General features: G+C 57.8%; 1 protein-coding gene across 1 annotated transcript in view; it reads left to right on the top strand.

Moving 5' to 3' along the window:
* LOC132435227 (glycerol-3-phosphate acyltransferase 2, mitochondrial) overlaps positions 1 to 13,445 on the top strand; it is a 57,548-nt gene that overhangs the window by 42,243 nt on the left and 1,860 nt on the right. The window contains exons 3-18 of the mRNA XM_060027343.1: positions 4,768 to 4,892; positions 5,026 to 5,139; positions 5,852 to 5,925; positions 6,304 to 6,408; positions 6,643 to 6,771; positions 9,187 to 9,286; positions 9,698 to 9,831; positions 10,143 to 10,242; positions 10,338 to 10,550; positions 10,891 to 11,010; positions 11,179 to 11,261; positions 11,599 to 11,717; positions 12,377 to 12,447; positions 12,521 to 12,779; positions 12,912 to 13,060; positions 13,242 to 13,319. Coding sequence (XP_059883326.1) covers positions 4,768 to 4,892; positions 5,026 to 5,139; positions 5,852 to 5,925; positions 6,304 to 6,408; positions 6,643 to 6,771; positions 9,187 to 9,286; positions 9,698 to 9,831; positions 10,143 to 10,242; positions 10,338 to 10,550; positions 10,891 to 11,010; positions 11,179 to 11,261; positions 11,599 to 11,717; positions 12,377 to 12,447; positions 12,521 to 12,779; positions 12,912 to 13,060; positions 13,242 to 13,319 — 1,973 coding nt within the window. The remainder of the gene's footprint in view (positions 1 to 4,767; positions 4,893 to 5,025; positions 5,140 to 5,851; positions 5,926 to 6,303; positions 6,409 to 6,642; positions 6,772 to 9,186; positions 9,287 to 9,697; positions 9,832 to 10,142; positions 10,243 to 10,337; positions 10,551 to 10,890; positions 11,011 to 11,178; positions 11,262 to 11,598; positions 11,718 to 12,376; positions 12,448 to 12,520; positions 12,780 to 12,911; positions 13,061 to 13,241; positions 13,320 to 13,445) is intronic.

The raw sequence follows: 13,445 nt of genomic DNA on the forward strand, positions 1-13,445 counted from the left end.
TTTCTCCTCACAGATTTCAGAGTAAGTTTACATAGCTGGAATTGTTATTGAGATTACAGTGAAGTTTAGATTAATTGAGGGAGAACTGACATCGTCATATATTGGGCCACCCCTCCCAAGAGTGTGGGATGACTACTTGGGGAGTGTCTACACCCCCAATTTGTGCCCATCCAGCAATTAGCAGGAACTAGATTGTTTGATAAATCAATGCTAGGGAGGAAATCTCCAAGGGGGAAGGAAGAGAGGGCCTGGAATGTTCCTCAGCACCAACTCCCTCTATTCAGCCAAGCCAGGCAACAGGGAGGACACACCCTGCTGAGCCCTAGAGAGAGGGGCCAGAGCCCCTCTGCCCAGATGAATGCCAGCCTAAGTCCTCTTTTCCAGATGACGTACAGAAGGAAAGCCCATCTAATTCAGGGAACACTGGCCCCCAACCACAGGGCGGGCCTCTGGGCCCAGGGACCCAGTTGCGTGTGTCAGGACATTCTGGGTGATTCGGCCTGGCCTGAGCCCAAGGTGGGGCTCCCGAGGTCCAGTTCAGGGAGGGCCAAGCCCCAGTGAGTTTCTCTGTTTCCCCCGAGGTCTGGTCAGCTAGTCAGTCTGCACGGCAGCCGGCCTGCAGGTCTCGCTGCACCGCAGCTCCATGCTTTCTGCGCACTATTTGATGAGCACACTGAATTCTCAGTATCCCAACCAAGATGCAGGTCTGAGAGATGTGCTTCTTTTTAAATGTCCAAATTGCAGCAAACAACACAAACAAAACACATTTCTTCCAAAGAAGCAACAGGACTGAGGACAGAAACTCTGCTAGATGACAGACCTGGTCTCTGCCATCACAATCCGTGCAACTTTCAAGTCTGAAGCGGGGCTACTTCTGAACGTTAAGTTTCCCTAAGAAGGAATGGTGGGGACATACTGGCAGCTGTGAAACTCAACTGCCTACACAGATGGCGTTCCCAGAACAAAGGGGCCTCAGGTCAATGCAAGTCTGTACTCTTAGGAGGCAACTTACTTCTAATTAAAGGTGGTCTTGGGTTTTTTGGGTTTGTTTTTGTTTTTTTTTCAGATTCTGAAGCTGAAGTGTACCCTGATACAAAAGAAGGGTAAGATGGGGGACAAAATGGATTCTGAAAATGCTAAAAGGACATTGCAACCTGGGTCAAAGGGAACGGACAGAAACATATAGCCTGCGTAGATAGACACAAAACTGCACAAAGAAGGTAGAGGAATGGCCACACCCTGGAGGGGAAGGGTGAGGGCAGTCAGATCAGGGCTGTCGAGTCAGAGAGCAGGTGGGGGTGTGAACCCAGCCAGGCTCCGATGTGACTTTGCTCAGTGTCACAGTGTTCTGAAACTGTGGGATTCTCTGGCTGTCATTACATGGAGGGCAGTGTAAGAACAAAGCACAATCATCCCCTCCTTCATTTATTCTGTACACCTTGCCTACTACTTGCTGGTCCCCTGCTGTGTCCTGGGAACAATCAAAAGATGAACAAACCTATGCAGTCCTCGTTCACCTTAAGTTAGGGCGGAGACAGGGTATTAATCAGATAACCACACGAATAAGCACACTGGTCACAGGGGCAGCTGAAACTCGGGCACCTCGTGACTGCAGTAAGTTCCTGACTGTGGTCTAAGGTTCTAATCAACAAAGGAAATGACACAGAGGAGGCCTGACTTGTTTTTCATGAACCAAAAGTGACTTCTGGTGATCTCTTTTCCAGGTGTCCCCAGTTTGGGATTTTGCGAGAGCCTACACTCCAACTTGGCAGCACGTGTACCCTGGGGAACCTCTTTCATTAGAACCTGGCGGCCCACGCGTCCTTATCCTTTGGGTACCCTGGATCTCGCGGACGACTCCAGGGGTCCCCACGCACCTGCGTGGGGGTCCAGATGGGAAGGCGAGCAGCACACGGCTTGGGACTCACTCAGGAGCCAAGGCCAGTCACGCTGCCCCCCACCAACCCCGCCCACACACGCAGCCCCGCCTGTCCACAGTCAAGGCCGCGTGATCACGCAGCGTGCGGCGTGGCAGCACGCCAGGGGCGGGGCTTCGGGCCCAGCGCGCGTCCCAATTGGCTCTCAGAGCTGCCTTTCAGACAGCGCTCAGAGGCCTTCCGGTAGCCCTTTTCGGCTGCTGCTTTGGCGGGAGTCGGCGGCTGGTGTGAGGTGAGACCTGCTGGGCTCGCTCTGGGACTGGGCCGTCTCGCACAAGGTCCAGGGCCACCCAGGGGCCTTCCCGCTTCGGACGCCGACTCGGAGGGCCTTTCTGGGGCTTGGCAAGGGTTGGACGGAGCGCCGGCCGTGTAGGCCTCGCTGCGCAGGTGAGCCCCTCTGTGGGGTCCGTGGCCTGAGGGGCAGCCCCTCAGAGAGCCTTGCTGTGCGTGGTCCTTGGCCTCTCGTCACCCTGGACCCAGGGCCCGTGAGGCTGACGCCCTTTCTTCCGTTTCGGGACAGTTCGGGGCAGCTCTTCTCGCCGTAGGTCTGTGAGGGCCCCGAGTTCTGAGTTGCCCCTCCCCCCGGGTGCGGGCCGAGGGGTGAAGGGGTCATGTTCAAGCCATGGTTCTTTGTAGGGAACAGACGTCCCAGACAGGGGAAGGGGTTTGGATGTGATTTTTTTTTTTTTTTTTTTTTGCGGTACGGGGGCCTCTCACTGTTGTGGCCTCTCCCGTTGCGGAGCACAGGCTCCGGACGCGCAGGCTCAGCGGCCATGGCTCACGGGCCCAGCCGCTCCGCGGCATGTGGGATCTTCCCGGACCGGGGCACGAACCCGCGTCCCCTGCATGGGCAGGCGGACTCTCAACCACTGCGCCACCAGGGAAGCCCTGGATGTGATGCTTTGGTCAAGCTCAGATGCGCACAGGGGCCGGGCATCAGGTGTGATTGACGCGGCGGCACACGGGAGGGCAAGTGCTGCGGGGCCGAAGGAACATGGGACAGTGACGCTGGGCTCCGGCCAGCGGAGGCCCTGTGGGGTGCATGCCAGAGACGTCAGGTCGCAGGGGTATTTTAACAACAGCCGCTGGAGACCCGGTTTGGTTTATTTTTTTATTTTTAAATGTTGAGGTTAATTCATCGCATTTTAGAATATTGCAGGGCCAAAGAAAATACATCTGTGAATTGCATTTGGCCCTCAGGCAGCCAGTTTGCCGCCTCTGCTGTAGATGTCCTGCGGGGAGGGGCGTCCAGGCAAGAGCTACAGACTGATAGAGAGATCCCCATTTGGGGGGGGGGGCCTTGGGTGCTAGAAAGATCTATCCCAGAACTGACCTCTGGATTATGTGAGCTGAGTAGTTGACTTGGCTGGCGACTGCGAGTTACCCCTTGCCTTGTCTTTTAGGGTTAGCACGGACCTAGTGGGGTTAGGTTTGAGAGTAGGGGTGTTCTGAGGCTGGGGAGCAGACATCCTCCTTGCAAAGCAGGCAGGACTCCTCAGATTGCAGCTTGGGCTTGGGGACTCCCTGTGCCAAGTGTCTGTGACTGGGGCTGTGAGAACATTTTCAAAGGAGGAAGTGCATTTGGGAGGAGGCTACCACAGCTGTGCACTGGGGAATTGTGATCCTGGTACTGCTTTGGCCTCGTGGTTCTAAACTGCTAAACTGGGGAGAGGAGGAGAGACCCAGAGGAACTCTGGGAGAGGGAGTTACAGTCAATCATCTAGCATTTCCTGGGTCCCTCCTCTGGGCAGGGCAAGCTGCTGGGCATACAGAGATGGTCAGTTGCAGCTCTTGCCCTCAGGATACTTTCAGATGATGTGGGGACATGAAGTCTCAGCCCTGGAGGAGGCTTCTTGCCTGGCAAGCTTGGAATGGGGGAACCAAGGAAGAGAGGAAAAACCTAGAAGGTGATGCAGAGGCATCACGGACTTAGAGCCGTGGGCAGAATTTGGGGAAGTGGGAGGGAAGGGAGAAGGCACTCCTAAGGTAGGTATGTGCGCTGTAGTGGGGTTAGGGATAACATAAATAGCTGAATCAGCCTACCCATCAGGGACGTGGTGAGAGATCCGGGTAGAAGGGTTTTTAGGGCCCAGTTTCTGGGCTGGGAGGGGTTCAGTGCTGTCTTATAGAAGATAGATGTTATATTGTGGTAGGAAGGAGGGGGCTAAGGAGATACCAAGTGGGGTCTTCTATGCAGAGTGCTATGTAAGAGGATACCAGTTGTGGAAAAGTCTGTCATCTCCAGCCAGAAGACCATTCCTTGGGAACAGGTCCGTGTGGCATCTCTCTGTGTTCTGACCCCCCACCTGTCCCCCATCTAGTACCCTAGGCCCATTGCTGTAATGATTAAGTGGATAAAGGGCTGTCTTCTGGTGCCGAGGGGAAGGCCATCTGAGCAGGACCTGGTGGTCTCGTGACAATGGTCCTGTTCCTCTTTGGCAGTCTCACGCCTCCTTCCTGCCAGTCCAGCCTTGTTCCTTCCCTGTGCACAGAAAGGGTCTGAGTCTCTAGTACAGGCCCATCTGTGCCGTGAGATGGCAGGGTGGGTGTGGATGGTGAGACAAAACATCTCCTTCGTGTTAGCCTGAGGGAGCCCTGATCTGAACACTCTGAGACCTTTTGAGGATAGTTGGCTCTTTGGTGGGACCAGTCGGGTGTTGGGGGGGAAAGCTTTGATCTGAGCCAGCCCCCAGATTCCAGCCCTGGTTCTCACCGCTGCCGGCCTGGGTGTTGTCTGTCTGTCCTGGGGTGGGGGGATGGGGCTCACTCCAGGAGTCCCTGGTTGTGGCCCAGATTCCAGTACCTCCTCCATCCTTCTTCCTCTCCCCAGGTCAGGTTCCTCTGGAGAGAGAGAGAGGCAGAGGCGGCTGGTTCCCAGATGTTATAGACCCCGTGGACACCATGTTGGAAGCCAGACTCCAAAGCCAGCAGAGAAGCAGCCAGCATGGTCGGGAGGTAGTGTAGCCTTTCCATTCCCAGGACACCCTCTGCTCTCCCGCCTCCCGTCCTGTGCCTCTCACTACCGGAGCCTCCCTCCCTCTGCCAAGGACTTTGAGTCCTCTCATCTCTCCCTGTGGCCCTTTTCCAGGCCAGCCTGTGGTCCTCAGGTTTGGGGATGAAGCTGGAGGCTGTCACCCCTTTCTTGGGGAAATACCGCCCCTTTGTGGGTCGCTGCTGCCAGACCTGCACCCCCAAGAGCTGGGTGAGTGATGGTAGAGCCAGGCCCTACCTTGTGAAGCTTGATTCTGGGAGCCATGGCTCCCACGGCCTTGGGAAGCAGCTTCCTTTATGTCTCCCAACCCAGCCCTCCCCTGCACCTGCCTCTGCTGTCTTTCACGGAATGGGCGCACTAGTATTGGCTGGTTGTTGGTCTGGGGCTGGCTCCTGGCTCCCAGGCCTGGGAGAGTTGGGTGGGGAAGTGTAAAGGGGCCTGAGAGGAGGTGTAGAGCACGGCCAGAGGGCTGGGGTCTGACTATGCCTGCATGAGTCCTGCTGTTCAGTTTTGGGGACACTGCCCACTCAGAGTCAGTGAGCACTCAGCACATGCTTGCAGACCTCTGTGTGTCGGTGCCGTGTGCTGGTGCTGATGGGACCCAGGGTTCTGGTGGGGATTTAGGCTACATGTTCTCTGCTGTGGATGAGAGAACTTCTCAGAGACTTCAATACGCTCTTCTCCAAGAGGGTGATTCTACAGAGGATGCAGCCCTTCCATTTTGACCGTGGAACCCTCTTTCCTAAGTGAGCTTCAGGATCTGGGGTCAAACATCTTTTGGGAACTGCTGTGCTGTAATCCTGTCTCCTGGTAAACTCTATAGTCCATCAGGCAAAGACCACAGAAGACAGAGCAGGGGCTTTCCTTTGCGGGTTTGCAAAGGCCCCCCCAAGGACATGCTGTCCCTGCCCCTCTTGGGCAGGAGTCCCTCTTCCACAGAAGCATAATGGATCTAGGCTTCTGCAGTGTGATCCAGGTGAAGGAAGAGAACACCAGGTAGTCAGAGCTGGGGGTGGGGCAGGGTGGTGGGCAGGGCCCTTGGGTGCAGGGCTGCTGGGGCCTTGCTTTGTGGTATCATTTTCTTTCTTCCTCTGCTCCAAACCCACAGGTGGGGACAGGCAGCCCTGGAGCTTTCCTGCAGTTCCTTCTGTGAGCTTTCAGGCCCTGGGCCTGCACCCTGCTCACTGGGGGGAGGGGTAGGAATAGGCCACAGGTGGGCAGGTGCCGCCTCTTCCTGCTCCATGATAAGCCAGGCTCAGGTGTTCCCAGTCCGTGGGGCTAGGGTGACCCCTTCCTGATGGAATGCCCTCTGTGGGCCCTAGTCAGGGGCGGGCCCGCTGAGAGATCTACCCCCTGCTCGGGGGCTGTGCCCAGGTTTCGGGGCTGGCTGGTTCGGAGGCTCTGCTATTTCTTGTGGTCCCTGGAGCAGCACATACCCCCCTGCCAGGATGCCCCACAGAAGGTCGTGGAAAGCACTGGGTGAGGAGGCAGGGACTGGGGTCTGGCTGGTACTTCTGGGATCCTTGAAGGGATGACAAAGGCTGTAGGCAGGGCTGATTGAAAGGGCTGGTTTCTAGAGTGTTAGCTTGGTCTGGGGCCCTTCCTTAAAGATGGAGGGTGAAGACTGGAGGCTGTGCCCTGGGGCTTCTGTGGGGCTGAGGGAAGTGAACTTAGGCCTGCTCCAGCCTGACACCACTGCCTCTCACACCACAGGGTTCAGAATGTCATCCTAGGGAGGGCCCCAGGAGGGGCTGGGGAAGGCCAGGTGCCCAGCCACGTGAAGAGAGAGGTACAGCGCATCTTGGGCCACATCCAGGCCCCACCCCGCCCCTTCCTGCTCAGGTAACTCTGTTCTGAAGGGTGTTTGGGGCTGGGGCCTCTGCCCTTTGGGAGGGAGCGTTGGCTGGGCTTGGGTAAAGACTAGACTCCCCTGCTGGGGAGCTGGGTGTTATATTTACCGGTCTGAGTAAGCCCCTGATCTGGACATTGTGAGACCTTTTGAAGACAGCTGCCTTCTCAGTGGGACCAGTTGGATAAGGGGCAGGGGCTTTGATCTGAGCCAGCTCCCAGGTTCCAGCCCACGTTCTCACCACTGCTGGCCTGGTGGTGTGTATCTGTCCTGGGGGTTGGGGCTTGGGGGTCACCCCAGGAACCCCTGGTTGAGACCTAGACTCCAGTACCTTCTCTATCCTTCCACCTTTCCCCAGGTCAGGTTCTTGTGGAGAGAGACAGGAGGTGGCTGGTTCCTCCATCTTATAGGCCCTCCTCTTCCCTCCCATATTCATCCTGCTGTCACTACCTGCTCCCTCCTGATCTGTCCTGCACAGGTCTGAGCTCCTCTTAGATACAGGACACTCTTCTGGGGAAATGGAGGGATGCACAGGTTAGAGTGAGGAGAGATACACACGCCTGCAAGAAGGACAGAACAAGGGCTAGGACTGAAAATACCTGGAGGGGAGGAAGGGACTTGTAAGCCAGGGACAAAAGGGGGAAAGGAGCCAGCCTTGGGGAGGTGAGGATGTGAGGGAACAGTTCTACCAGAGGGAAGAGCATGAGCTGTGGCTGCACGAAAGGGCCAGGTTTGCTCAAGTAGCTGATGTGGTCGGAAGCTGGCAAGTGAGGGAGAGAGTTGTTGGAGACAAAACTGAGAGGTAGAAGGGACCAGATATGCAGGGCCATACAAGAAGTTTGGATGTGACTTCCAAGTGCGGTGAAAACCAATGGAAAGGTTATAAGCAGAAAATAACAAGATTAATTGAGGTCACGAGTAGAGAACAGATCATCTGGGGAGGCTGTTTTGTTAGTCCAGGTGAGACTAATGATGGGGGATGGGCATGACAGTAGAACTTAGGAAGACGATGGAGAGACCAATATGAAATTATCAGGACTCACTGATGGATTGGAGGGTTGCAGTGGGAGCAGTGAGGGGGAAAGGGGAAGCTGCAGGAGAGCTGGGTTTCTGGCTGAGCACCTGGTGGTGTGGTTGGAGGGGAGGGGGCAGGCTTGGGGAGGAGCAAGTTTGGCCCACAAAAGGTGTTTTGGACATAAAGAGTTTCTGATACCTGACATGCTGGTGGAGACACTGAGGCAGCTGCTTATATATATATGAGTCTGGAGCTCAGAAGAGAGATTGGGGCCAGGAACGTGTATTTGCAGAGCTTCAGCACATAGATGATGCTTCAAGCGGGGGGATGCTTGAGTCATTGAGGGAAGGAGGGCACAGGGCTGCACATGTCAGGCTCGGCTGTGTTGAAAGTGCTAAGAGGTCAACTGAGCAAGGACAGGAAGTAGAGGTTGTTGGTGACCTACGACTAGCCCTCCATGTGACAATTCTTTGGCTTTTTCGAGACTTCCAGTCCCTTGACCTGAGCACCTTTACACCAGCCATCAGTCCCCCCTCCTGTCTTTCCTGCCCCCCAGGCCTAGCTTCGATTCCAGGACTCCTTGTGAGGAAAGTGCTCTTGTGAAGGAGTCACTGGGCACAACCCAGCTGTGTTTGAACCCAGCTCCCTGCCTTCTCTGCACCTAAGCAGCCAAATGTCACTAGGGAAACACACTGGGTGGACCTGTTTCCTTTATAAGTGTGATTCTCAGAGGGGCACACTGCACTCTCCAAGGCTCCAATCTAGACTGCTCCTTCTCTAACTTATCCACTGTTGACCAAGCACCTCATGCTTCATGGAGGAATAGAAGCCATCAGATGAGGACATGCTGTGTGTCCCGCACATCTCCATGCTGCCTGTGTCCACGCTTCTGTCCTCATTTAAAGCCAGTCCTCACATTGGGCCTCTGGACAACCCCTCCCCAGAGATTTTGCCCCTTCAGCCATCTCCTTTCCTTCTTGTATCACTAACTCCTCCCTTTTTAGTTTACTTTTCCCAGCAGTTTGCAGAGACAAGGCCGGGTTATGCCTGGAGAGAGTCTTGGTTCTCTGGTCACCTTTGGGGTAAAAGGAGGCAGGGAGATGCTTGGAGGCTGATACGAGGCAGCTGCGCCATGAGGTCGTCTTGGAAGACGGCAGCACCTTGCCGGCGCAGGCTCTGCTGTCAGGCCCCCCTGCTGGTCCCAGCACCCGCACTTAGCTTTCTCTCTTACCCAGCAGCTTCTGTGACCTCTCTGAACCTCACTTTCCTCTTCTGTAAAGTGGGGACAGTAGTAGTGCCCACCGTAGAGGAGTTCTGGCCGGCCCTCTGGGCTGCCGTGGGCTGCCTCGTGGGCCACGCCCTGCCATGCCTCAGACTGGGCGCTGCTCTCCAGGCTGGTCAGCTGGGCACTGCTCCGGATCCTGAACTGCCTCTTCCTGAACGTACAGCTGCACAAGGGCCAGATGAAGATGGTCCACAAGGCCGCCCAGGCAGTAAGGCCCACCCTCCATTGGGACGGGGATGGGATGGCGGGGACAGAGGAGCAGAGGCTAGGCCAAGCCCTGAGTAGGGACCAGCCCTATCAGCTGGTGGGAAAAATCCGGTGCTCTTTGACGACCTTCTCTTTGTGTCTCACGGTCCTGCTCCCATGAGGCTTCCTCTAACAGCTTTTCATCATGGTCTTAACAACCATTACGTCAATGCATTACCTTAAAAGCTGTTGACAGAGCTCCTCTGCCTTTGGGAGATGTGCGCAGAGGAAGAACTGCTCAGCTGAACCCTCCCTCCCTCCCTGCCTCCCTCCCTCTGGGGCTGCCCTGGGGCTGTAGGCACTAGGTTTTGGCTCCCTGCATCTTCAGGGTGGGGGGCGGATTGGCACTTCCCTTTGGCTCTCCCTGGAGCAGGGCTCGCCGCTCGTCCTCCTCTCTACCCACAAGTCACTTCTGGACGGGATCCTACTGCCCTTTGTGCTGCTCTCCCAGGGCCTGGGCGTGCTCCGTGTGGCTTGGGATCCCCGCACCTGTTCCCCCATCCTCAGGTAAAAGTCTTGTGCCTTTAGACATACAAGGGAGAGGTCCCCAGGCCGGGACAGGGGTGTGTGGGGATGTCAGGCGGTATTCTGGCGGCAGCTCCCCGGAGGCCCTCTTCCTGGCCCCCCTGCTCTCAACTTTGTGCCACCCCAGCTTGCGGGGCTCAGACGGAGGGTCAGCTATGGGCTCTAGGACCATGCCTGGCCTCAGCGTGTTCAGGCAGGACCCAGGCTGGCCCTGTGTGGACCAAGGCTCTCACTAGCCTCCTGCTTGGTCCCATCTCCTGAGCGCCTTCCCTCATCTGCCCTGTGCCCCACAGAGCTCTGCTGAAGAAACTTGGGGGACTTTTCCTGCCCCCAGAGGCCAACCTCTCCCTGGACAGCTCTGAGGGGGTCCTTGCAAGGGCTGTAGTCCATGCGGTGAGTGCTATGCCCAGTGGTTGTTTATGGGGCCAGGGTATGGGGGCCTGTTGCTGTTCTGGCTTTGACACCTGCCTCCCCCCACCCACTTCCAGGCTGTGGAGCAGCTACTGGTCAGCGGGCAGCCCCTGCTCATCTTCCTGGAGGGGCCGCCTGGGGCTCAAGGGCCTCGGCTGTCAGCCCTGGGTCAGACGTGGCTGGGACTGGTGGTGCAGGCGGTCCAGGTGGGCATCGTCCCAGATGCTATGCTGGTGCCAGTGGCCATCACCTACGACCTGGTTCCAGATGCACCCCGTGACACATACCACGTGAGACCCCCCTGCCCTGGGTACCTAAGTGGACACCATCTCCAGAGAGGAGGCACAATATTGTGTCTGTGGCTGAGTTCCCCTCAGGGCTTGGCTAAGTGGGGAGTGCAAAGGAATTTCAGCCCCACGGTCATTGTCCTGTGGCACCTGCTAAGGCTGTTACAGTTATCCTCTCATTTCATACTCAAAAGACCTTGCTAGGGAGGGATTTCTCCTGTTTCACAGGGGAGAAAATGAGCTTGGAGAGGTCATGGTCATATAGCAGTTTGGGCCCAAGATGAAGTTGAGCAGAAAGCGTGCTCCAGGCAAGCTGGCTCCCCCAGCCCCTTTCTCCCTGCAGGCCTCGGCCCCTCTGGGGCTGTGGACCGGAGCTCTGGCTGTCCTGTGGAGCCTGCGAGGCTGGGGCTGCAGCCGCCGAGCCTGCGTCCGTGTGCATCTGGCCCAGCCCTTCTCCCTGCATGTATGGACCCCATTGGGCAAGGCTGGGAGTACCTGGGGTCTGTCCTAGGGCTTCTGGCGGCCTGGCCCTCAAGGCCACTTCAGGGGTAGTGTTACCTGCTTCAGATGGGCTGTATGCAGGTTTCCTGGTGGGCCAGGGCAGACCACCTAAGAGCCTTGTCCTGGGCAGGAATACACCGTCAACGCCAGAAGCTGCTGGGGCAGCAGGCAGACCCTGGAGCAGCTGCTGCAGCCCATCGTGCTGGGCCAGTGGTAAGGGCAGAGGAAGATGAGGGTCTCAGGGGCAAGGCAGGCAGCTCTTAGGCCCTAGCTCATGAGCTGGCACCCTCTCCTCCCAGAACCACAAACACATCACCAGCTCCAGCCTTCCCCCACCAAATAACTTGGGTCATCTCAAACCGTGCCAGGCACCCTCCTCGCCTGTAAGTTGAGTGTGGGTTATGGCACACAGGCCTGGAAAGGACTAGGGTTACACAAGCCACCTCTTTCGGGGATAGGAAACGCCCTCACGTTTGAGAAAGCTCTGGGCTCCCCCATGATTGTTTTTAGGTTTGGTCCCTTCATCTTGTGATCTGTGTCTCTATCCCAGTACTGTCGTCCCCGACACTGAGAAGGTGCAGGAGTGGACCCCAGTAACCGGGCCGCTTCTGGCCCTGAAGGAAGAGGACCAGCTGTTGGTCAGGAGGCTGAGCTGTCACGTCCTGAATGGTGAGGGGAACCTCGGTCTGGCCTTTGAGGGAGGTTCCTGAACACTCTCAGAGCTGGCCAGTCGTCAGGGCCCTCCTTTCCAGGTGGGTTTCTGCACCTGCCCCCTCTTGCGTGGCCCACTTGGGACATGTGAAGAAGAGTGGAACACCTTCCCCTGCCCCTGAGGAGGGGGCCAGCCAGGGAGGACGTGATGGAGTCGCTAAGTGAGGCCACACAGGTGGCCGCCCAGCCCGGCCTCAGGCGCGTCACTTCACTCTCTTGAGGTGACATTAGCTGAACTGAACAATGTATGTAAGGGACGAAACAGTGCCTGGCACAGAGGGGGCTCTTAACAGCACTGTTACTACCATCTTCTCAAGTGTCCCTTCTGTGGCAGACTGTGGGTTGGTGGGTAGTAGATCTGCAAGAGGCAGGGACGGTCCCTGAGCTCCCAGCCTGGCTCTCAACATGTATTTGGTAAACGCCACTTCTCCACTGGGGACGGTGGCACCCAAGGACCGAGCCTGCTCTCCCCTTCCCAGGGGTGGAGTCGTATGGGGGTGTGTATGTGGCTGCTGCCAGGGAGGTGTGTGCTGGACTGGGAAGGCTTGCCTGGTGACGGAGGGCCCGGACTGTCAGGCCTCCGCCCCTGAGCAGCACCCCTGCACCTCTGGCCCTAGCCTGCGTGGCGAGCTCGGCGGTGATGAGCACGGCCATCATGGCAACGCTGCTGCTGTTCAAGCACCAGAAGGTAGGGCACGGCGGGGTGGGGGCCTGGGGGAGGAGGGGTGGCCCTGCTGCTGAGCCCCTCACTGCCCACCCAGGGCGTGTGCCTGTCACATCTCCTGGGGGAGTTCTCCTGGCTGACAGAGGAGACGCTGCTGCGTGGCTTTGACGTGGGCTTCTCAGGGCAGCTGCAGTGCCTGGTGCAGCACACGCTGAGCCTGCTGCGGCCGCACGTGGCCCTGCTGCGCGTCCAGCAGGGGGACTTGCTGGTGGTTCTGCGGCCCGGCCCAGGCCTCGCGCACCTGGCACGCCTGAGCTCCGAGATGCTGCCCGCCTTCCTGAGCGAGGCCGTGGGTGGTGAGTCTCTAGGGCCTGGGATGGGTGGGATGTGTGTAGGGGTGAGGGGACTAGCTTCCTTCCTCACAGTGGGATGTGTGTAGGGGTGAGGGGACTAGCTTCCTTCCTCACGTTTGGTCCCTCCTCCCCCAGCCTGTGCCGTGTGGGGGCTGCTGGTGGGCAGGGTGCTGCCTGAGGGACCCTGGGAGCTGCAGGGCATCGAGCTGCTGAGCCAGAACCAGCTGTACCACCAGATCCTGCTGCTGATGCACTTGCTGCCGCAGGAGCTGCTGCTGCTGCAGGTCAGGCCTCTCCCACCAGCCCAGCTCAGTCCTGGGCCTCCCCTTCTTGGCTGTAGGAGAGGGCCCATGCTTGCCCGAGCCCTGACCCTAAGATGTGCTGCGGCAGTAGGTCTGGTCTCCGTCTCCGGCCAGGCCCCTGCCTGGCTCTCCTGAGGCCACATGGGTGCCTCTTTCTCCCCAGCCCTGCCAGTCTTCCTACTGCTACTGTCAGGAGGTGCTGGACCGCCTCATCCAGTGTGGGCTCCTAGTTGCCGAGGAGGTAGGAAGGGCAGCTGGAGACAAAGCCCCTGCCCAGGGTCTGGCCTCCTTCAGCCTCCCACCGAGTGACAGCGGCCCCGGCTCCTCCTCTGGCTTGTGTGTGTGTGGGGGGGGGGGGGGGGGGTGC

This window comes from Delphinus delphis, chromosome 12, assembly GCF_949987515.2.
Source record: "Delphinus delphis chromosome 12, mDelDel1.2, whole genome shotgun sequence".
Lineage (NCBI taxonomy): Eukaryota > Metazoa > Chordata > Mammalia > Artiodactyla > Delphinidae > Delphinus > Delphinus delphis.